Here is a 22,751-nt window from a genome sequence, read left to right as displayed (position 1 = left end):
GTCTGGGGGGGTGCTGACTTTGGAGCATTCATGCCTGTCCTCTTGAAATTAGTATCCATGACGACCCTGGACATACTGATCTGTTTACAATCCAGTAAACCACCTAGGATTTGGTGCCTACAGTCTTTCTTGGAATTTGACTGTATAAGCATGAATGAAGCATTGGCTGTGTGAAGGAACTCACTCTCCAACCCTCTTCCCCTCCCTGGAGGTTGGGCTGCTGTCTCCTGGCTCAAAGCTCCAATCCTCTGGCCATGTGATAGGTTTAAACATCTTGTCCAGTCCCTGTTCTGAGATTCCATGGAGGATTGCCATGAATCACCTTGTTACCCTAAATTCTGGAGAGGTCCCCATGAGTGAGAAAGACACTTCAGGCCCTGGGAAAATTCCAGGGTTTTGGAGATTCCATTCCAGAAACTTAGGAAAAAGACCAGGCAATTTTTGGGTTATTTTAAAATTTTATTTGAAAGGCAGATAGAGATAGAAATTTTCCACCCGCTAGTTCACGTTCTAAATGCTTACAATAACCAGGGCAACACCAGAAGTCTGGAACCCAATTTGGGGTTCCCATGTGGGTGACAGGGACCCAAATGTTTGAGACATCATCTGTAGCCTTCTAGGGTGTGTGTTAGCAGGCAGCTGGAATCAGAAGCAAAGCTGGAACTCAAACCTAGTTATTCCAGTATTGGATGGTTGTGCCCCAAGTACTGTCTAAACTTGCTTTCCCAAATGCCTACTCCCATATAGATTTTTGATTACATACTATCTTTGTGTGCTAGATTAAGTTAATTTAAAAGTCAGTTCCTTATCACTTTTGAAATGTTCAGTATACACTTGTGGCTAGGAATATATTTTGAATAGTACAGATACAGGACATACCAGTTATGAAAAACTTATTAAACAGTGCCAATCTAGTCCATAGGGAGTATCAACATATTACAATTAAATATGACTCAGCTGTAGATAATTTATGGGGTAGATTGAGTTCCCTCCTTTTCCTGGTTTATTAATAACATTTTGTTATATGCCTTTTTTGTGCCTTTTGAGTTAATTGTGGTTTTTCTCCTTTATTATATTAATATGATTAATTATATTGATTTTTCAATGTTAAATTTACCTTGTATTTCTAGAAGAAACCTCATTTGGTTGGGCCATACTTTGCTTTTATACATAGCTTGATTCATTTTCCTAATATTTTTACATGGCTTGATTCAATTTGTTATTATTTTGTTAGCAGTTTTGATTCTGTCTTTTTTTTTTTTTTTTTTTTTTTGACAGGCAGAGTGGACAGTGAGAGAGAGAGACAGAGAGAGAAAGGTCTTCCTTTGCCGTTGGTTCACCCTCCAATGGCCGCCGCTGCAGCCGGCGCACCGCGCTGATCCTGGCAGGAGCCAGGAGCCAGGTGCTTTTCCTGGTCTCCCATGGGGTGCAGGGCCCAAGCACCTGGGCCATCCTCCACTGCACTCCCTGGCCATAGCAGAGAGCTGGCCTGGAAGAGGGGCAACCGGGACAGAATCCGGCGCCCCAACCGGGACTAGAACCCGGTGTGCCGGCGCCGCAAGGTGGAGGATTAGCCTATTGAGCCACGGCGCCGGCTATGATTCTGTCTTTTTATTGATTGATTGTATCTTACAAGTGTTTTCCTGTAATTCTCTTTTCTTGTGTCCTTGTTGGGTTTGGGATCAGATGTCTGCCGACCTTAAAAAAAACAATTTGCAGGGGCCAGCGCTGTGGCACAGTGGGTTAAGCCATTGCCTGCAGTGCTGGCATCCCTTATAGCACAGGTTTGAGTCCTGGCTGCTCCACTTCCAATCCAGGGGGAGGGGAAAAAGAAGAGCTTACTGTCTTTTTTTGGGTGGGGGGGCATTTATTTATTTATTTGAAAGAGTTACAGAGAGCAGGAGAGAGAGAGAGAGACAGAGATGTATCTTCCATCTGCTCGTTCATTCCTCAAATGGCCTCAACTGCCGGGTCCAGGCCAGGCTGGAGCCAGGAGCTTCATCCGGGTCTCTCTGTGGGTGCAGGGGCCCAAGCACTGGGCCATCCTCCTCTGCTTTCCCAGGTACATCAGCAGGTACCTGGATCAAAAGTGGAGCGGCCAGGATTTGAACCAGCACCCACAGGGGATGTTGGCAGTGTTGGCAGTGGTTAAGTTTAGAATAATTCATCGCTGAAGACATCTAGAGCTTGACTTTTCTTTGAAGGAAGATTTTATATTTATTTTCATTTTATTTGAAAGACACACAGAGATCTTCATTGCATTGGTTCATTCCACAAATGCCTACAACAGCCTGGGCTGGGCCAGGTCGATGTCAGGAGCCAGGATCTCCAGCCTGAAGCAACTACTGATTTGCTTATTCTCCATCATAGGTTTGCACTTTGGAGATTTCATGTAAATAGATTTATGTTACATGGAGTCTTTTGTGTTATGTATCTTTCAGTTAGCACAATGATTTTGAAGTCCATGTTATAGCATGTGACAGGGATTTATTCCTTCATACTGTGGGGGAGTAGTTCATTCTATGGATAAGGACACATTGTGTTTACTCACTGGTTGATGAGTATTTGGGCTGTTTTCACTCTGTCATTATTCTAAGCATTGCTGATATAAGCAGTCATATACCTATTCTGTATGGACGTATGTTTCGTTTCTCTTGCATGCATACCTATAGTTGGAATTGCCAGGTAGCATGGTAAAAGTACATTGAGCTTTGAGAGCTCTTGAACCATCTTGTATTCGTTTAGTATGAGGTTCCATTTTCTCCACATCCTTCCCAGCACTTGTTCTTGTAACATTTTTATTATATAATTCTAGTGAATGTTACATAGTACCGTTTTTTTTTTTTTTATTTAAATTTTGAGAGAAGGATGCTACCATCCACTCATTCAGTCCCCAAATACCTGCAGCAGTCTGGGTTGATTCAGGGTCAGAGCCAAGAAAGAGCCAGGGCTTAATCCAGGTCTCCCACATGGTGTGGCAGGGACCTAGCCGAGCTATCGCTGCAGCCTTCTAAGGTCTGCCCTGGTGGGAAGCTGTAGTTAAGAGCCAGAGCTGAGAATCAAAGTCAGGCACTCCAGTGTGGTACATGGTTTTTGTTTTTGTTTTGTTTTTGACATTTATTTATTTGAAAGAGTTATAGAGAGGGTGAGGCAGAGAGAGAGAGGTCCCATCCATTGGTTCACTCCCCAAATGGCCCCACCAGCCAGGACTGGCCCAGGCTAAAGCCAGGAGCTAGGAGCTTCGCTTCATCCTGGTCTCTTGTGGATGCAGGAACCCAAGGACTTGGGCCATCTTCTGCTTTACCAGGCTTTTTAGCAGAGAGCTGGATTGAAAGTGGAGCATCTGGGTCTTAAACCGGTGTCCATATGTGCTGCTGCACTGCGGGCAGCAGCTTTACCTGCTGTGCCACAGCACTGGCCCCCTTTTTCAAAGATGTATTGTATCTGTTTGAAAGGCAGAGTTAGAGCAAGAGCTCCTCTGTCTGCTGGTTACTCCCCAAACTTCCACTACAGCCAGGGCTCGGTTCAGGCCAAAGCTAGGAGCCAGGAGCTTCTCCCAGGGGCTGAAGGACTTGGGCCATCCTCCACTGCTTTCCCAGGTGCATTAGCAGGGAGCTGGATCAGACATGGATCAGCTGGGACCTGAACTAGTGCCCATATGGGATGTTGGTGCTGCAGGTGGTGGCTTAACCCACTACACCACAACACGGGCCCCGACAGGCCTCTTAACTACTGGACTATTTTCCCTCTCACTATGGTTTTCATGACTGATGATGGTAGTTATTACTCCCTGTGTTTATTAGTCATTCTTACATTTTCTTCGGTGAAATGTGTTCATATATTCTACCTGTGTCTTTTGATTATGGAGTTAGAAGATTTCCTTATATATTCTGGGTCAGGTTCTTTATCATAAATATAATTATCAAATATTTCTTTCTATTCTGTGTCTTATCACTTCATTATTTAATTGGTGTCTTAAAGTATAAATCTTCAAATTTTATTTTGCTTCTTCAGTAAGAATGTAGAAACCTGTCTCCTTTATATTGTGATTGTTTTATATATCTCATGTACAGATATTGAAAACTCTTATAAGAGAATGTTGCAATTTTTGCTTTCAACTGTTAGATAAATTTGAGAGGAGAACCGCTTAATATATATTTGGTCCTGTTGTATTTCTGAGTTGCACGGTGGTATCATTTCCCTTCTATCTAAATGTCATATGCTAGTAACTCTTATAGAGCAGACCTTTAATTCTTAGTTGTTTTTTTTTTCCCTATAAGAAAATGTTTTTATTTCACAGTCATTCCTGGTGAATATTTAAGGTAGATTCAGAATTCTAGATTCACAGATCTTTCAGTGCATTAAAAATGTTCCACTTCCTTCTGGTCTTTATGCTTTCTTTTTTTTTGGACAGGCAGAGTGGACAGTGAGAGAGAGAGACAGAGAGAAAGGTCTTCCTTTGCCGTTGGTTCACCCTCCAATGGCCGCCGCGGCTGGCGCAGCGCGCTGATCCGATGGCAGGAGCCAGGAGCCAGGTGCTTTTCCTGGTCTCCCATGGGGTACAGGGCCCAAGCACCTGGGCCATCCTCCACTGCACTCCCTGGCCACAGCAGAGAGCTGGCCTTGAAGAGGGGCAACCGGGACAGAATCCGGCGCCCCGACTGGGACTAGAACCTGGTGTGCCGGCGCCGCTAGGCGGAGGATTAGCCTAGTGAGCCACGGCGCCAGGCCCCAAAAGTGTTTTTTTTTTTTTTTTTTTTTTTTAATATTGATTTTACTTGAAAGTTACAGTTACAGAGAGAGAAGGAGAGGCAGAGAGAGAGAGAGGTCTTCCTTCCGCTGGTTCACTCCCCAGATGACCACAACGGCTGGAGCTGTGCCGATCTGAAGCCAGGGCAGGGGCTTAAGGGCTTGGGCCATCTTCTACTGCTTTCCCAGGTCATAGCAGAGAGCTGATTGGGAGTGGAGCAGCCGAGTCTCAAACCGGTGCCCATGTGGGATGCTGGCACTGTAGGCAGAGGCTTTGTCCCCCTAGGCCACAGCGCTGGCCCTTGAACGTATTATTTTACTACTATGTCTTCCATTGATAAATTGGACATTCAGTAAATATTTTGCTATTTCTTCCATGAATGTATATTTACCTATTCCCGTGACTGTGTTGTATAAATAGAAGAATGCACAGTGCCATTTTATCACATTAAATATAAAGAAGTGATACTGGCATCCCATATAGGTGCCAGTTCAAGTCCCAACTGCTCCATTTCTGATCCAGCTCCCTGATAATGTGCCTGGGAAAATAGCAGATGGTCCAAGTACTTGGGCCCTTGCCACCCACAGGGGAGACTTGGAAGAAGTTCCTGGCTCTTGCCTTCGGTCTGGCCCAGCCCCAGCTGTTGTGGCCATTTGGGGAGTTGATGGAAAATCTCCCTCTGTCTCTAACTCTGCCTTTCAAATAAAATAAATCTTATATTATCCATTTCTATATATATATATGTGTGTGTGTGTGTGTGTGTGTGTATAAAAAGAAAAAGCAAGGACATAGTAGGCATTTTGTATAACCTACTGTGATGAGAACAGTGTGCTTAAGCTCTGTTATATTCTTTTCACATCATGCAGTGATCACTGCTTCAGATTTACCAAGTTGTGCTCTTGCAGGAGTCATTTTCATTTGAAGATTTATCTGTGGGTTTCACCCGAAAGGAATGGCAGCTACTGGATCCACAACAGAAAAAGTTATACAAGGATGTCATGTTGGAGAACTTTAGCAACCTAGTGTCACTGGGTAAGAAATGTTTCCTCAGGTACCTTGGACTATGCTCAGTAAATTGCTCTCCCCCTTGTTACACTTACTGAGAGCTATGGACTCTGAATTTTTTAATACTTGTATAGTTAAATTAGGTGATTAAAATTCATTGAACAATGATAGCAATTACAAAAGCATTTGGATCTCATTTTCAATAATGAAGTCTTAAATTTTTTTTAACCTCTGAAATTAAGTAGGAATAGTGGTGGTAGACATGGTAGTGCCTGATGCTTATAACTCACGATAAGCCTCATACAGTTCCAATTGCGTTACATAGATGGATGCATTTATTTGAAAGTCAGGGTTACTTTTTTATTTTTTTTATTTTTTGACAGGCAGAGTGGACAGTGAGAGAGAGAGACAGAGAGAAAGGTCTTCCTTTGCCATTGGTTCACCCTCCAATGGCCGGCGCGCTGCGGCCGGCGCACCGCGCTGATCCGATGGCAGGAGCCAGGAGCCAGGTGCTTTTCCTGGTCTCCCATGGGGTGCAGGGCCCAAGCACCTGGGCCATCCTCCACTGCACTCCCTGGCCACAGCAGGGAGCTGGCCTGGAAGAGGGGCAACCGGGACAGAATCTGGCACCCCAACCGGGACTAGAACCCGGTGTGCCGGCGCCACTAGGCGGAGGATTAGCCTAGTTAGCCGCGGCGCCGGCCAGGGTTACTTTTTTTAAAGTATCGTTTTTTAAAGATTTATTTGCTTTATATATATTTTAATATATATATATATATATTTGTTTTAAAGATTTATTTAAAAAGTAGAGTTACAGGAGAGGCAGAAGCAGAGAGATAAAGGTCGAGTTCACTTCTCAAATGGCTGTAATGTCCGGAGCTGGGCCGATCTGAAGCCAGGAGCCAGGAGCTTCTTCCAGGTCTCCCATGAGGGTGCAGGGGCCCAAGGATTGGGCCATCTTCCTCCACTGCTTTCCCAGGCACATTAGCAGAGAGCTAGATCAGAAGTGGAACAGCTTGGAGTTGAACCAGTGCCCATATGGGATGCGTCACTGCAGGTGGCGGCTTTACCCACTTTGCCGCAGTGCTACCCCTCCCCCCTTTTTTCCTTGGGCCATCTTCTGCTTCACCAAGCCCCTTAGCAGGGAGTTGGGTCAGAAATGGAACAGCTGGAGAGGAGAGGCAGAGAGAGAGAGGTCTTCCATCCAATGGTTCACTCCCCAATTGGCTGCAACGGCCAGAGCTGCACCGATCCAAAGCCAGGAGCCAGGAGCTTCTTCTGGGTCTCTCATGCAGGTGCAAGGACCCAAGGACTTGGGCCATCTTTTACTGTTTTCCCAGGCCATAGCAGAGAGTTGGATTGGAATTGGAGCAGCCAGGTCTCAAACCGGTGCCCATGTGGGATGCCGGCGCTTCAGACCAGGGCATTAACCCACTGCGCCACAGCACTGGCCCCAACGGATTCATTCAGTCATCAGTGCAATCCAGGTAGAAGTTATGATGATTGGCCGGTGCTGCGGCTCATTTGGCTAATCCTCCGCCTGCGGCGCTGGCACCCCAAGTTCTAGTCCCGGTTGGGGTGCTGGATTCTGTCCCAGTTGCTCCTCTTCCAGTCCAGCTCTGCTGTGGCCCAGGAAGGCAGTGGAGGATGGCCCAAGTGTTTGGGCGCCTGCACCTGCATAGGAGACCAGGAGGAAGCACCTGGCTCCTGGCTTCGGATCGGCGCAGCGTGCCAGCCATAGTGGCCATTTGGGAGGTGAACCAACAGAAAGGAAGACCTTTCTCTGTCTCTCTCACTGTCTAACTCTGTCAAAAACAAACAAAAAGAAGTTATGATTATTATCCTTTTTTTATGATGAGAAAATCGAAGCCTAGAGTGTTTAAATAACTTTCCAAGGACTGATAGCTACTAAAAGAGCCTGGAATTTAACCCTGCTAGGCTGGCTCTAGAGCTCATGAAGTGTATAATAAGTTTGGACTTGTATTATAAAAGTTGCAGATTGTTGGGATTCTGTTAGCCACAATATGGAAATGTGGCTTCATTCTTTTGAAGCCCTACAGCTCAAGCAGTTGAACCCAAAGCTTTTGTGTTTTTTCCTGAATAGGGTATGAGGTTATGAAACCAGATGTCATCTTCAAGTTGGAGCAGGGAGAAGAGCCGTGGATAGAAGACGGAGAAATGCCACTTCCAGACTCTGCAGGTGAGCATATGACAACTGGGTTGGAAGAAGGTAGCTCAGTCATTTCTGCTCAGTGATGTGCTCTGTTTTCAAAATCTGCCTTAGAGGTCTCTTTAAAATCTCCAGATTTTTAGTTGTGATTCAGATGAGTTGATATTAGCTAACTCAGGTGTATCACATTTAGATATGGCTTCTTCATAGCTTAAAATCAAATATGTAGCTTATGTGATCCCTGGCATTATTCCCTGCATTTCACTTCTAGGACTTGGACTGCTTGCTTGGTATTCCATCTCCTGACGTTTGATTTCCTCTGTACCTCCTTCCTATATGGTCAAAGACACCACTGATTGCACACTCAAACCTTTTGATTTTCCCCTCAATTTAAGTATACCTTGAGAAACCGCACTTTTCAGCCTCGTTATTTTAGAAAATGGAGTCATTTTTTTCTCAAATTTTCTCTCTTTTCAGTTTGGTTCTTTGTGTGTCTATAGATTAGACACCATGGAGTGTGATACTCTCTTCCTGGCATCCTTTCTTATTATTCATGTTTTTGCTCTTTAGAAAATATCTTTTTAAAGTTTTCTTTTTTGAACTCCCTCTTTTTTTTTTTTTTTCTTTTGACAGGCAGAGTGGACAGTGAGAGAGAGAGAGAGACAGAGAGAAAGGTCCTCCTTTTGCCGTTGGTTCACCCTCCAATGGCCGCCGCGGCCGGCGCACCGCGCTGATCCGATGGCAGGAGCCAGGTACTTCTCCTGGTTTCCCATGGGGTGCAGGGCCCAAGCACTTGGGCCATCCTCCACTGCACTCCCTGGCCACAGCAGAGAGCTGGCTTGGAAGAGGGGCAACCGGGACAGAATCCGGCGCCCCGACCGGGACTAGAACCCGGTGTGCTGGCGCCGCAAGGCGGAGGATTAGCCTAGTGAGCTGCGGCGCCGGCCTGAACTCCCTCTTAAAACTAGGCCCATGATGTCAAATTCCCAAAGTTCTCAAATTCCCAGAGAAATGCAGATTCTAATATTTTGTAAATTATTTTAGATAATACCACTGTATCTGATTTTTGGTAGCATCTAGCACAGATTGATCAGTTAAACCTCCCTGGTCATTTGACATTGGCTTACTTCATGTTTCCTCGAAAGCAGATCCTGAGATATGTATCTGAGTGCAAGAGTTTACTCACCAGTGCAGTGGGAGAATGGGGAAGTGAAATGAGGCTGGGTGGGTTAATGCTTGGAGTTTTGTGGGCAGTGGGGTCTCAGCTGTGCCCAGAGTCCTCTGAGGCACTGTGGAAACGTACCTCAGTTCTGACCCTATGAGGGACCAGGAAGCCTATGTATTTGTTCTGTAACTCCTATTTCTCAATGGTTAAGGATTGCTTTGAGACATGTCAAGTCCACTGGAATGTCCAGCATCTCTGCACACAGACCAAGCTTGCACTTGCAGCCCAAGAAAGGTTTTGGGCAAAAAAGTGCAGGTGCCTTTAGTAGGCTCTATGTCAGGAACTATCCATTAAAACTGCAGTTATTCCCTGAATTTAGCTGAGGGCGTTAGTAAGACTAATAGCATCTGCTTCAGATTTATGATCTCTTCTTTCTAGGCTCTCTACAGTGTAACACTGCGTTACTTGTTCATTTAAATTCCCCTACCCCCATTCATGGTTAGCTCCACTTAAACATTTCTCACTAGTTTCAGACCTGTAATATTCATTTTTGTTTGCATCTGAAATTTTGATTGTGCTGTGGTAGTTATCTAGAAATTTGTAATCTTTTCCATAGGAACTCACTTTTTACTGCATTCATATTCACAAAATATTCCTTGAATATTTCAGCTAAAGTTTTCTCTCCTTTTTCTGAAGTTCTGTTCCAAACTTGGTCGCAGTATAGTACTTTGTAGTTGATATGTCACTGAACTTTGTGCACGGAGATGCAAAGGCTTTTAATTTAATATTTCCAGTTATATCTTTAGTTATATTCCATAAATTTTTCTCTATAAGTATAAGAGGGGTCTTCAGTCAGCCGGTTCACTCCCCAAATGGCCACAATGGCCAGAGCTGAGCTGACTCGAAGCCAGGAGCTTCCTCCAGGTCTACCACGTGGGCACAAGGCCCAAGGACTTGGGCCATCTTCCACTGCTTTCCCGGGCCATAGCAGAGCGCTGGACCGGAAGTGGATCAGCCAGGGCTCCAACTGGCTACACCACAGCGCCGCCCCCCACAACAGTTTTGCTATCCCCAAATCAAACTCTTGTTGCATCCTCACATGCCCTTTCCTTGGTACGTGCGTATTGACGTAGTGAGCATTCTCTATTGTCTGTTCTTATACAAACAGTAATTCTATCACACCAGGGTCCCATACTTATGACCTCCTTTCAGCTTAATTGCTAAGAGGCCCCATTTCCAAATAAAACTACACTGGGGACTAGGGCTTTACTGTGAATTTTGAGGGGACACATTTAGTCCATAAAAGAAATAACTGCAGAAGCCAGTAGGGAAAAGTGACTCCAAAAAGAATGAGAAATATGAATGTAAGCCAGGAAAGGGCTTAGTGATTTAAGGAATAGAAAAGAGGCACATGTTGCCGGAGGTCTGTGTGCCAGGAAGATCTAGAGAGATTGGAGAGAGGGTAGGAACCAGGTGATTTTTTTTTTTTTTTATTTTTGACAGGCAGAGTGGACAGTGAGAGAGAGAGACAGAGAGAAAGGTCTTCCTTTGCCGTTGGTTCACCCTCCAATGGCCTCTGTGGCCGGCGCGCTGCGGCCGGCGCACCGCGCTGATCCGATGGCAGGAGCCAGGAGCCAGGTGCTTTTCCTGGTCTCCCGTGGGGTGCAGGGCCCAAGCACCTGGGCCATCCTCCACTGCACTCCCTGGCCACAGCAGAGAGCTGGCCTTGAAGAGGGGCAACCGGGACAGAATCCGGCGCCCCGACCGGGACTAGAACCCGGTGTGCCAGCGCCGCTAGGCGGAGGATTAGCCTAGTGAGCCGCGGCGCCGGCCCAGGTGATTATTTTTAAAGATTGTTTTTATTCACTTGAAAAAAGAGAGGTCTTTCGTCAGCCTCAAATGGTTGCAATGGCCAGGACTGGGCCAGGCTGAAGCCAGGAGCTTCTTCTGGGTCTCGTGTGGGTGCAGGCACCCAAGCACTTGGGCCATCCTCCACTGCTTTCCTAGGCTTATTAGCAGGGAGCTGGATAGGAGGTGGAGCAGCTGGTTCTCCAGCTATCGTTCCATTTGGGGGATGCCCATTAACCTGCCATGCCATTAACACCAGCCCCAGTAATTTTAAAAAAATTTTTAAGGGAGAGACAGAGAGAGAAAGGTCTTCATTCGCTGGTTCACTCCCTGGATGGCTGCAATAGCCAGCCTGGCTAGGAGGCAGGAGCTGTGTCTGGGTCTTCCATGATGGTGGCAGGAACTCAAGCTCTTGAGCCATCTTCTACTGCTTTCCTAGGTACATCATTAGCAGGGAGCTGGATCGGAAGTGGAGCAGCTGGAACTCAAACTGGTGTTCATATGGGATGCCAGCATTGCAGGCAGCAACATAACCTCCTGTGCCACAACACTGACCCCTAAGGATCTTTTTTTTTTTTTTTTTTTTTTTTTTTTGGACAGGCAGAGTTAGACAGTGAGAGACAGACAGAAAGGTCGTCCTCCCATTGGTTCACCCCCCAAATGGTTGCTACGGCCAGCATGCTGGGCCGATCCGAAGCCAGGAGCCAGGTGCTTCCTCCTGGTCTCCCCAATGCGGGTGCAGGGCCCAAGCACCTGGGCCATCCTCCACTGCCTTCCCAGGCCACAGCAGAGAGCTGGACTGGAAGAGGAGCAACCAGGACAGAATCCTGCGCCCCAACCGGGACTAGAACCTGGGGTGCTGGTGCCGCAGGTGGAGGATTAGTCTAGTGAGCCGCAGCACCGGCCAGGATCATTCTTGATTCCTTGCCTTCCCTTATCCTCTAATCAAATCTGTCAAGAAATCTTGCTGATTATGCCTCTGATATATAATTTATGGTGAACAGTGAGTTGTCTGTTGCCCCAATTGACATTTAAATCTGTAAAAGTTTTCACATTATTGATTACCTTTTTTTTTTTTTTTTCACAGGCAGAGTGGACAGTGAGAGAGAGAGACAGGGAGAAGGGTCTTCCTCTACTGTTCGTTCACCCTCCAATGGCCGCTGCGGCCGGCACGCTGTGGCCGGCCCACCGCACTGATCCGAAGGCAGGAGCCAGGTGGTTATCCTGGTCTCCCATGGGGTGTAGGGCCCAAGCACTTGGGTCATCCTCCACTGCACTCCCGGGCCACAGCAGAGAGCTGGCCTGGAAGAGGGGCAACTGGGACAGAATCCGGCGCCCCAACTAGGACTAGAACCCGGTGTGCCGGCGCCGCAAGGTGGAGGATTAGCCTATTGAGCCATGGTGTCGGCTTGATTACCTTTTATACCACTAGTTATAACCTCAGAAAATTCTGAGCTTCCATTGAAAAATAGGCCTGTAGGGGCAAAACTGTGGCACAGCAGGTTAAGCCGCTGTCTGCAGCGCCGGCATCCCATCTGACATGGGTGCCAGTTCAGGTCCTGACTGCTTCATTTCTGATCCAGTCCCCTGCTAATGTAGCTGGGAAAGCAGTAGAGGATGGCCCAGGTGCTTGGGCCCCTGAACCCATGTGGGAGACCCATTGGCAGCCACCTGGAGAGTGATCCAGCAGATGGAAGATCTCTCTCCTCCCTTTATCTTGTCTCTCCCTCTCACTGTAACTCTGACTTTCAAATAAATAAAACTTTAAAAAGAAATAGGCCTTTGAAGAGCACTTAAAATAGTGATTATAGTCTAGAATAATGAAAATAGTACAATATGATAGATGAATATCAAACAGTATTTTAGGAATAAAAACTTGTTTCTTAGGACAGTTTCATTGAAAATGCACACAGATTTTAAGATTCTATTTCTGGGCTGGCGCCATGGCTCATTTGGCTAATCCTCTGCCTGCAGTGCCGGCACACCGGGTTCTAGTCCCAGTCAGGGCGCTGGATTCTTTCCTGGTTGCCCCTCTTCCAGGCCAGCCCTCTGCTATGGCCCGGGAGGGCAGTGGAAGATGGCCCAAGTGCTTGGGCCCTACACCCCATGGGAGACCAGGAGAAGCACCTGGCTCCTGCCTTCAGATCAGCGCAGTTCGCCGGCCGCAGCAGCCATTGGAGGGTGAACCAATGGCAAAGGAAGACCTTTGTCTCTGTCTCTCTCTCTCTCACTATCCACTCTGCCTGTCAAAAAAAGAAAGAAAGAAAGAAAATGTGTCATGGGACAGGCATTGTGATGCACCATGTTAACTTGTCCACTTGGGACACCCACATTCCGTATTGGAGTGCCTTTTTAGTTCTGGATACTCCACTTTTATTTTTTAAGATTTATTAATTATTTGAACCATCTGTTAGTTCACTTTCCAGATGGCCAGAACGGCCAGGGCTGAGCCAGGCTGAAGCCAGGAGCCAGAAACTTTATCTGTGACTACCATGTGGGTGGCAGGGGCCCAAGGACTTGGGCCGTCTGCGGCAGCTTTCCCAGGTCGCTACCAGGAAGCTGTATTGGAAGTGGGGCAGCTAGGACACAATCCAGTACCCTTATGGGATGCTGGCATTATAGGAAGCAGCTATATCCACTATGCTACAAGGCTGCCCCCTCCCCACTTTTTTTTTTTTTTAAGATTTGTTTATTTGACAGGAAGAGTGACAGAGGCGGGTAGAGAGAGAGAGTATTCATCTGCTATTCACTCCCCAAGGGGATGCAATGGTCAGGTCTGATCTAGGCCAAAGCCAGAAATCTGGAACTCCATCTGAGTCTTCCAGGTAGGTGGCAAGGGACCAAGTATTGGGCTAACCTCTGCTGCTTTCTCAGGCACATTAGCGAGGACCGAGATTGAAAGCAGAGCAGCCAGGACTCAAACTGGTGCTTCCCTGGGCTGCAGGCATCTCAAGCATGGCTTATCCTGCACCACAGTGCTCATCCCCAGGGATACTCCTCTCCTGTCCCAGGTTACTTCTGGTATATGTGCCTGGATTGTAGCAGATGATGGTTCAGGTACTTGGTTTCCTGCCACCTAGGTGAGAGGCCTGGATGGAGTTTCTGGCCCCTTAGTTTAACCTGGCCAAACCCTATCACAGACATTTGGGACATGAACTGGTGGATGGAAGATCTCCCGATCTCTCTTTCTCTCCATCTCTGTCATTCTGCCTTTCAGATAAAAAACAAAAACAAAAACAAAACTTAGAGACTATGTCATGAAGTAACTGGCTTTTTTGGTAGTTATTTTAGAGGAAAAAATAAAACATTCAGAAAATATGAGGATGGGTAAAAATATACAAAGTGTTTTTCTTCAAACTTGAAATGGTTTTAGCTAATTCTCTATTCAATATATTAATTTTCTTTATAGTACTTACCAAAGTGTATAGCTTCATAATGAGAGGGGCTTTTCTATCATGTTTTCTTTTGTCTCCAATATTTCATAAACTTATCTGGAAATTGGTATATACTCAGTAGCTATCAAGTGAACTAATTTCTTAGAACACTGAATTAAGGCTTTATCCAGCCTCCTTTCCTTGTTCCTCATTCTTCATGTACTTTTCACATTCTCTTTAATAAATGTATATTTGTTAGCAACCAGAGGTGTCTTACTACAGCCAGTTTTCTGTTCCCATTTTCAGCATTTCTCCTGTTTTTCAGTACCTAAAGGAGACATTATGCTTGGGACATACTTCATACTATGAAACTAAGCCTTAGAAAGCAGTCAGCCCCTCATTATAGCATTTCTAGGTTCTTTTCTCCAGCAACCAGAACCAAACAGGTTTTTTGTTTCCTTTGTAGAAGAAGTCTGGCAAGTGGATAGTCACATGATGTGCTACAAGAATAACCAAGACAAGCGTAAAAATATGAAAAGAAGTTATGAATGTGATGCATTTGGGAAAAAATTTAATCTGAACATGAACTTTGTTCCTTTAAAGAAATCGCACAATGAAAGCGACTTAGATGGGTTGATTTTAAAACATAATTTAGATTTGTTAATTCCAGAAACAGATTATGGAAGAATGCAATCAGATGACTTTACTGTGTTTGATAAATTGTTTCTCCACACCAAGCCTGATGAAACTGATACATGGTTAAAACACTGTGAATTTGATAAATATCATGACAGCTGCAGAAAAACACAGATTGTCATATATCACAGAACTCGTTTAGGGGAGAAACTCTATGAATGCAGTGAATGTAGGAAACGCTTCATTAAGAAATCAAGTCTCATTAAACATCAAAACAGACATATCAGAGAGATAGCCTATGGCTGCGGTAAATGTGGCAAAACCTTTCTGCAGAAATCACAGTTTGTTACACATCACAGAACTCATACTGGAGAGAAACCTTATGACTGTAGCCAGTGTGGGAAAGCCTTCTCTCAGAAGTCACAGCTCACATCCCATCAGAGGACACACACAGGAGAGAAACCGTATGAATGTGGCGAATGTGGGAAAGCCTTCTCCCGGAAGTCACATCTCATATCACATTGGAGGACACACACAGGAGAAAAGCCCTATGGATGCAGTGAATGTGGGAGGGCCTTCAGCGAAAAGTCAAATCTCATTAATCATCAGAGAATTCATACAGGAGAGAAACCTTTTGAATGCAGGGATTGTGGGAAAGCCTTTAGCAGGAAGTCACAGCTGGTTACGCATCACAGGACTCACACTGGAACCAAACCCTATGGATGCAGCGATTGCAGAAAAGCCTTCTTTGAGAAGTCAGAGCTCATTAGACATCAGACAATCCATACTGGAGAGAGACCGTATGAATGTAGTGAATGTCGGAAAGCATTTAGGGAGAGGTCAAGTCTTATTAATCATCAGAGAACCCATACAGGAGAGAAACCCCATGGATGCGTCCAGTGCGGGAAAGCCTTCTCCCAAAAGTCACATCTCATATCACATCAGATGACACACACAGGGGAGAAGCCATTTATATGCAGTAAATGTGGGAAAGCCTTCAGTAGGAAATCCCAGCTTGTTAGACATCAGAGAACTCATACAGGAGAAAAACCCTATGAATGCGGTGAATGTGGGAAAGCTTTTAGTGAAAAATTAAGTCTCACTAACCATCAGAGGATTCACACAGGAGAAAAGCCCTTTGTGTGCAGTGTATGTGGGAAAGCCTTCTGTCAGAAGTCACATCTCATATCCCATCAGAGGACACACACAGGAGAGAAACCATACGAGTGCACCGAATGTGGGAAAGCCTTTGGTGAGAAGTCCAGTCTTGCAACCCATCAGAGAACTCACACGGGAGAAAAACCGTATGAATGCAGGGTTTGTGAAAAGGCCTTCTCCCAGAAGTCACAGCTGAATACTCACCAGAGAATTCACACTGGAGAGAAACCCTATGAATGCTGTCTTTGTGGGAAAGCTTTCTTTGAGAAGTCAGAGCTAATGAGACATCAGAGAACTCATACAGGAGAAAAACCATTTGAATGCAGTGAATGTAGAAAAGCCTTTAGGGAGAAGTCAAGTCTCATTAATCACCAGCGAATACACACAGGAGAGAAACCCTTTGAATGCAGTGAGTGTGGCAAAGCCTTCTCTCGGAAGTCACACCTTATACCACATCAGAGGACACACACAGGTGAGAGGCCTTATGGATGCAGTGAATGTAGGAAGGCCTTCTCTCAGAAATCACAGCTTGTTAATCATCAAAGAATTCACACAGGAGAGAAGCCTTATCAATGCAGTGAATGTGGGAAAGCTTTCTCACAGAAGTCACAGCTCATTAATCATCGGAGAACTCACGCAGCAAAGAAGTCCTGAGGATGCAATTGATACGAGTCTCTGATGGAGATCATACATGAAGTTAGGTAAGGAATGCCTTCACCAGACAAGCATACTTCTGTACCAGAATTCATAAGTGAACCACTGAACACAGTGGCTCTCAGCCTTTGAAACCATCAAGTCTTGCGCAGTACAAAATTATATCAAAGTGGAATAATTTGAATAATATCAGAAACTTCCAGATGTCAGGTTTCAGTAGCTATTATAAATATTCCCACAGTGATGAGAGGAAACTCCATAAATACGGCAAGCAAGGCAACATTTTCATCAAGAAATCATAGCTAATTACAAGAAAATGTTGTTAGGAAATTTTAAGGAAATACTAAATGTGGGACAAACTTCAGCAAGTAAAGCCAACTATATTGTATAGTGGAGGATTCATATTGTTGATGAACCTTAAAAAGATGCTGGTAACCTGTGTTCCTAAAAGTGGTACTATAAAGAGACAGTGTATACTTTTTCTAGACATGGGTACCACAAATAGCCAGTTCCAATGGTTGACAGATACTCACTTTGAAATTTAAAAATACATGACAATTAAATAATTGAAACATCTAAATAAGAAACATATTTGTATTTATGCCTGTATCACAAATTTTTTTTGGTATTGCAGATGACAATTTAATGTAATTGAGAGCATGAAGTGCGTATATCATATCGTGCCTCTGATGTCTCTCATACCACTGATTTTCCTGTTTCTGTACTATAAAATTTGGAAACATATAATTTGGCTTATTGCTGAATAAATAGCTTAGGTAATATTTTTTCCCTTATTTGTTGACACATATAAGAGACCTTTTATTATTTAACTCTTCAGTAATAAGTCTTCTGCATCTTCAGAGTCTGAGAAAGTTTATATAAAGTTCTGTTTATAGTTATGCAAGGGCAAGAACCACAGAATAACAGTGATAGACTGTGAGCAAAAGAGAAGTATGGCAGCTGTGTTACTCAGCACTCACATGACAGCAGTGCTGTACACCATCATTTAGTGTGATGCCTCCTTTAGTCAAGTACATCTAAGTGCTGTGTAGCCCAAGTACCACTTATATTTTAATTTACAGTTGATGAGATCTTGATGTTTTTTGCTGCTGTTACTTCTGGTGTTTCATAAAATATCTTAAATTAGAAACTGGATTAATAGTAATTGTTTAGAAGATGTAAAATATAAAGGACTTTGTGGTGAGGAAATATTTTTTACAAATCCAGGGCACTGCATTTTGCCTTCTTGCAAATTCTTGTGATATTGAACAAGTATTAAACAAGACTTCCATTATTATTTGAAATGTTTGTATTTCATTTTCTTTATAAACAACTGTATTATTCACGCAAGAAATTTCCCATTGGTAAGTTACCATTTTGTAAGTATGCTTTCCTTTAATAATGCATGAACTAATTTAGCCAATTTAGAATTGTGTAGTGTTTTCTCTGTAGTGTTTGAAAAAAGCTAATATTTTTGTATAACGATTGAATTCAGAAAAGTCCAGCAGTGAGCTGGATCCAAACAAACGATGTCGGACTTCCTTGCGCACAGATCGTGTCGTTGTGGTGTTGTCCCTTTGATTTTTGCAGTTGTTCTTCTTAATTATAAATTTTCTGACATTGTTGGAGAGTTGGAACTTTAAGTAAATGAAAATAATTTTCTATGGCACCATGCCAGAATTTCAGTAGCCAAAATCTATTTTCTCGTGGATGATTTTAAAATCATCCAGTTACCCATTTTTTTTTCTTATTCATACTCAGATTTATGGACTTCCTCCTTTTCTAGTATCTAAAACTCATTTTTCTAGGTAAGGAAGACATACCTTTTAAATGAACAAATAGTAGCAGGGAGGTGTTACTTTTGTGAACAAATAATAGCAAGGAGGTTCCAATTTTACTCCTTCCGTGTATGGTGACTCTCTGTCCTGGTTCCAGAGATTGATTGATGAGGTCTTGTACAGAATTTAGAAATAAACTACTGCTTCCTGATTTTCTCACGTCAACTTTAGATTATTCCTTTGACTATTAAGCAGTTAAATGTAGTTCTTTTACTGTATAATGGAACCTCAGCCCTAGATTATTGGTTGACTATTCAAAAGCAAAAAACTATTTTTCCTGAGCATCATCAGATGGTTACTCATAGGGCTGATGCCAACAACTGGTTTGAGCATCCATATATGCAGTTTAGCACTCACTGGAACTCTTCATTGTTCTGAAGTCTAAAAGAGTTCTAAATTTGAAATTATAGATTTTTAGTGTCTGTTTTTTATATCAACCTTAAAAGCCACAAACAACATGTCTTCACATTTCCCCTTACTGATTCCTACCAGAGATCCCAGAAGAAAGACCATTTTAAAGTCAGACTATTATGTCATGGAGCACAGTGAGTTACATTGAGATAAAACGTTGAAGGATGCCAAATATAAAACATCACTTTTCTGATCCTATTTTACCACCTGGGTTCCTCAACTGACTTGGAATTGTTCACAGTTCTACAAAGGAGAGTTTGCTTTGCATTCGTTTTACTAAGTTATAGGGTTTTTTTTTTTTTATGTGAAATTTGACACTTATGTTAGAAGGGCCTTTTTAAAAATTTTTGTTATGTATTTGAGAGATGAAAATGGGCTTCCCCAAATGCCTGCAAGAGCTAGGGCTGAGCCAGGGACAAATGTATGAGCTAAAAACTTAATTTAGGTGTCTTCTGTGAATAGCAGTAACCCCTATTTTTTGAACAGTCACCACAGCTTCCCAGGGTCTGCCTTCACAGACAGCTGGAATCATGAACTAGAACCAGGACTCAAACGCAGGCACTGATGTGGAACACAAGTACTTTTTTTTTTTCCAGATGTATTTATTTATTTGAAAGTTACAGAAAAGGAGAGAGATCTGCCATCCACTGGTTCACCCCCCAGATGGCCACAACCACCTAGGGCTGGGCCAGACCAAAGCCAGGAGCTACTTCTAGGTCATCCGCATGGGTGGCAGGGGCCAGGGAGCTGGATTGGAAGTGGAGCAGCTGGGACTCGATCAGCGCCCATTTGGGATGCTGGCATTGCAGAGTGCAGCTCTACCTGCTATGCCACGGTGCCTATCCCAGAACACAAGTAGCTTAACCAGACCTTAACTGCTAGGCCAGGCTTCTGTCCCCTGTTGTGTCTTCTGTTCGTCTCTTTGGGATCTGACAGTTACCTGCAGCTCTGTGTGTTCCTGATACTTTGTCTTCAGGAGCATCTTTTGTAGAAACTTGAGATTAACCCAAAGATGCCAGGTTTAGCCAATAAAACGTTTATTAAATAGAATGTAAATCAATAAGTATTTGGAATTTACACGACCTCCTCGGGCATTTGGTCATTTATTCCAGCAATATATGTATATGCTGTCAATTTCAATGGGCTTGTTAGTCTGCATATATGTCAGTAAGCTTTCAGATGTCCAGCATCTAGCCTTGCCCTAAGTGCTTATAAATATCCATGACCCTTGGCACTGTATGTATACTTTTTGAACCATATTCTCAGTTTATTTTTCAGATTTTGTGAATGCGTAGTGATTATTTTTAAATGCAACTTAGATTACACACTCCCTTGTTGAAATACCATGTGGTTCGTTGTGGATTTAAGGTGTAATACCCTTATGGTATTGAAGACTTTTACACAGGCCCATGCCCATCCCCTCATTGTTTGTCAACATTCATCTTTCCTCCTGTTCGATGTTTTCTGGCCAACTACTCATAGTTTACTTTAGATTCTACATCTCTCATCTAATGTCATTTGCATATCTAGCTGAAATACCGGTGTTCCTTGTTAATGTTCGTTCAACCTAAATGAACCTTTTATCTGTATTATCATTGTGATAATATAATCTCTTTTTTAATATTAGAAAGCTCCTGGAAAGCTGGACTATCTTTTTTTGTCTATAATTTTAGCAGCTGAAGCTATAATTAAATACGGGTGGTTTTCTGTCATGTGGAGAAAAACAGTCTACAGTGAGAAGAGTGAAGCCATCATGGGAGCAAAGAAAGTCCTGATTGTGTCCTGGCACCTGGCTCAACTTACCTTGATGTTCACTTCCATCTCTGCCTTTTTCACGACCTGATGGTTAAAATCTTTGAGTTACCTCAGATGTCTAATAAATTCTCATGTTTTCCTCGTGGTCAGGTTGTGTGTGTTATTTACAACCCAGGTAATTCCCAAAGAGGAAGTCAGACTAATTTTTTAAATGTTTTTTATTTATTTTTTTGACAGGCAGAGTTAGATAGAGAGAAAGGTCTTCCTTTTTCTGTTGGTTCGCCCCCCCCAAGTGGCCCGCGCGGCTGGGGCGCTGCCCTGAGCAGGAGCCAGGTGCTTCCTCCTGGTCTCCCATGTGGGTGCAGGGCCCAAGCACCGGGGCCATCCTTCACTGCACTCCTGGGCCACAGCAGAGAGCTGGACTGGAAGAGGAGCAACCGGGACAGAATCTGGGGCCCTGACCGGGACTAGAACCCGGTGTGCCGGCGCCGCAGGCGGAGGATTAGCCTATTGAGCTGCAGCACCGGCCAAGACTTATTTTCATTAGCTGAATTTTCTGGAAGCAGTTACTGGGTGCAATTTTTTTTTTTAAGATTTTATTTGAAAGGCAAAGCTAAAGAGAAGGAGGGAAAGACAAAAAATCTTTGTCAGCTGGTTCATTCTCCAAATGACTGGAAAGGCCAAAGCTGAGCCTGGCCAAAGCCAGGAGCCAGGAACTCCATCCAGGTCTCTCACATAGGAGGCAGTAGCCCAGATACTTGGCCATCTTCTGCTTTCTCAGGCACATTAGCAGGGAGCTGGATTGGGGGCAGAGCAGCTGGGACTTGAACCAGCACATTATGGATTGCCAGTGTTGCACGTGGCACCTTAACCCATTGCCACAATGCTACCCCCAGAAGGTGTTTGTTGAGGATCTGCAGCTGTAGGCTAGGGTTAGTGTTAGGAAGATGAGTAGGACAAACTGTAACCTCTTGTTGAAGTCAACTTTCTGTCCCCTGTTACCCACTCCAGCTTCTCACGCTTGTACCACCTCTTCTGGTAGCAAGGGCTAGCCAAGTGGCATCTCACAGGCCCTCCTACAGTCAGCCAGGGTCACTGTGCTGTAAAGTTTGTCCATGTCTACCATCACAATTGAGCAGCAGAGTCCCATGAAGCATCCAGGTAGATCATCAGTTTCACCCCCATTTCCTTCCTTGCCCCTCCTACCTCCTTTTGATCCGTGTCCAGTATCCCTATGAAGACAGCAACCCCTCTTCTGGCTTGCTAGTTCTTGAACACAGGAGTCACAAAGGTCATATCTATAGCTTGTTATTTAAAACACTCAGGGCTGGTGCTTTGGCATAGTATGGTTGAGCCTCTGCCTGGCGTGCCAGCATCCCATAGAGGTTCGTGTCCTGGCTGCTGCTCTTCCAATCTGACTCTGCTAATGGCCCAAGTGCTTGGGTCCCTGCACCCATGCGGGGGACCTGGAAGAAGCCCTAGCTTTGGATTGGCCAAGCTCCAACTGTTAAGGGTATTGAGAGAGTGAACCAATGGATGGAAGATCTGTCTCCTCCTCTCTGTGTAACTCTTTCAAATAAATAAATACATCTTAAAAAAAAAAAAAAAACTCCTCTTGTGTAAGGGATGCCCCCTCTGGGAATCACCACCTGTAACCCTACAGAACCCAGGGATGTGGGTATGGTAAGCAGAAGTCTCCAAGAAGGGCAGTGTAATGGTGGTAGGTGAGGCTACTGCTTTCATCCAGGGGAACCAGAGTCTTGTATGCTCCCCCTGGGGACGCAGCTGCATGGTAAGGCTTTTGGCCTGCTCATATACTACATCCTAAAAGATGGTGCCTTCAGGAGATAACTTTTTAAAAACAATTTTATTTTTTTATTTGAGAGATTGAATTCCCATCTACCAATTCCCCAAATGCATGCAATGGCCAGGGTTGTGCCAATGCTTGGGCCAGGAGCCAGAAATGTAATGTAGATCTCCCATTGGG

General features: G+C 44.3%; 1 protein-coding gene across 9 annotated transcripts in view; it reads left to right on the top strand.

The window, feature by feature from the left end:
- ZNF84 (zinc finger protein 84) overlaps positions 1–20,909 on the top strand; it is a 33,926-nt gene extending 13,017 nt beyond the window's left edge. For 2 of the 9 annotated variants that reach the window (XR_016227477.1, XR_016227476.1), the window contains 5 exons: positions 5,656–5,782; positions 7,860–7,955; positions 14,779–16,807; positions 17,988–18,124; positions 20,683–20,909. Coding sequence is in view for 7 of the 9 variants with exons in the window: in XM_089323515.1 (XP_089179641.1) it covers positions 5,656–5,782; positions 7,860–7,955; positions 14,779–16,760 (2,205 nt within the window). In the remaining 2 variants the exon portion in view is untranslated. Of the gene's footprint in view, positions 1–5,655; positions 5,783–7,859; positions 7,956–14,778 lie in introns of all 9 variants that reach the window. The other 7 variants (XM_089323515.1, XM_051836887.3, XM_089323517.1 and 4 more) reach the window with 4 other exon arrangements.
- The last annotated feature ends 1,842 nt before the right edge of the window (positions 20,910–22,751 follow it).

Source organism: Oryctolagus cuniculus, chromosome 21, assembly GCF_051225735.1.
Source record: "Oryctolagus cuniculus isolate XC-2025 breed Fujian yellow rabbit chromosome 21, ASM5122573v1, whole genome shotgun sequence".
NCBI lineage: Eukaryota > Metazoa > Chordata > Mammalia > Lagomorpha > Leporidae > Oryctolagus > Oryctolagus cuniculus.
This window is presented reverse-complemented; position numbering and strand designations above follow the sequence as displayed.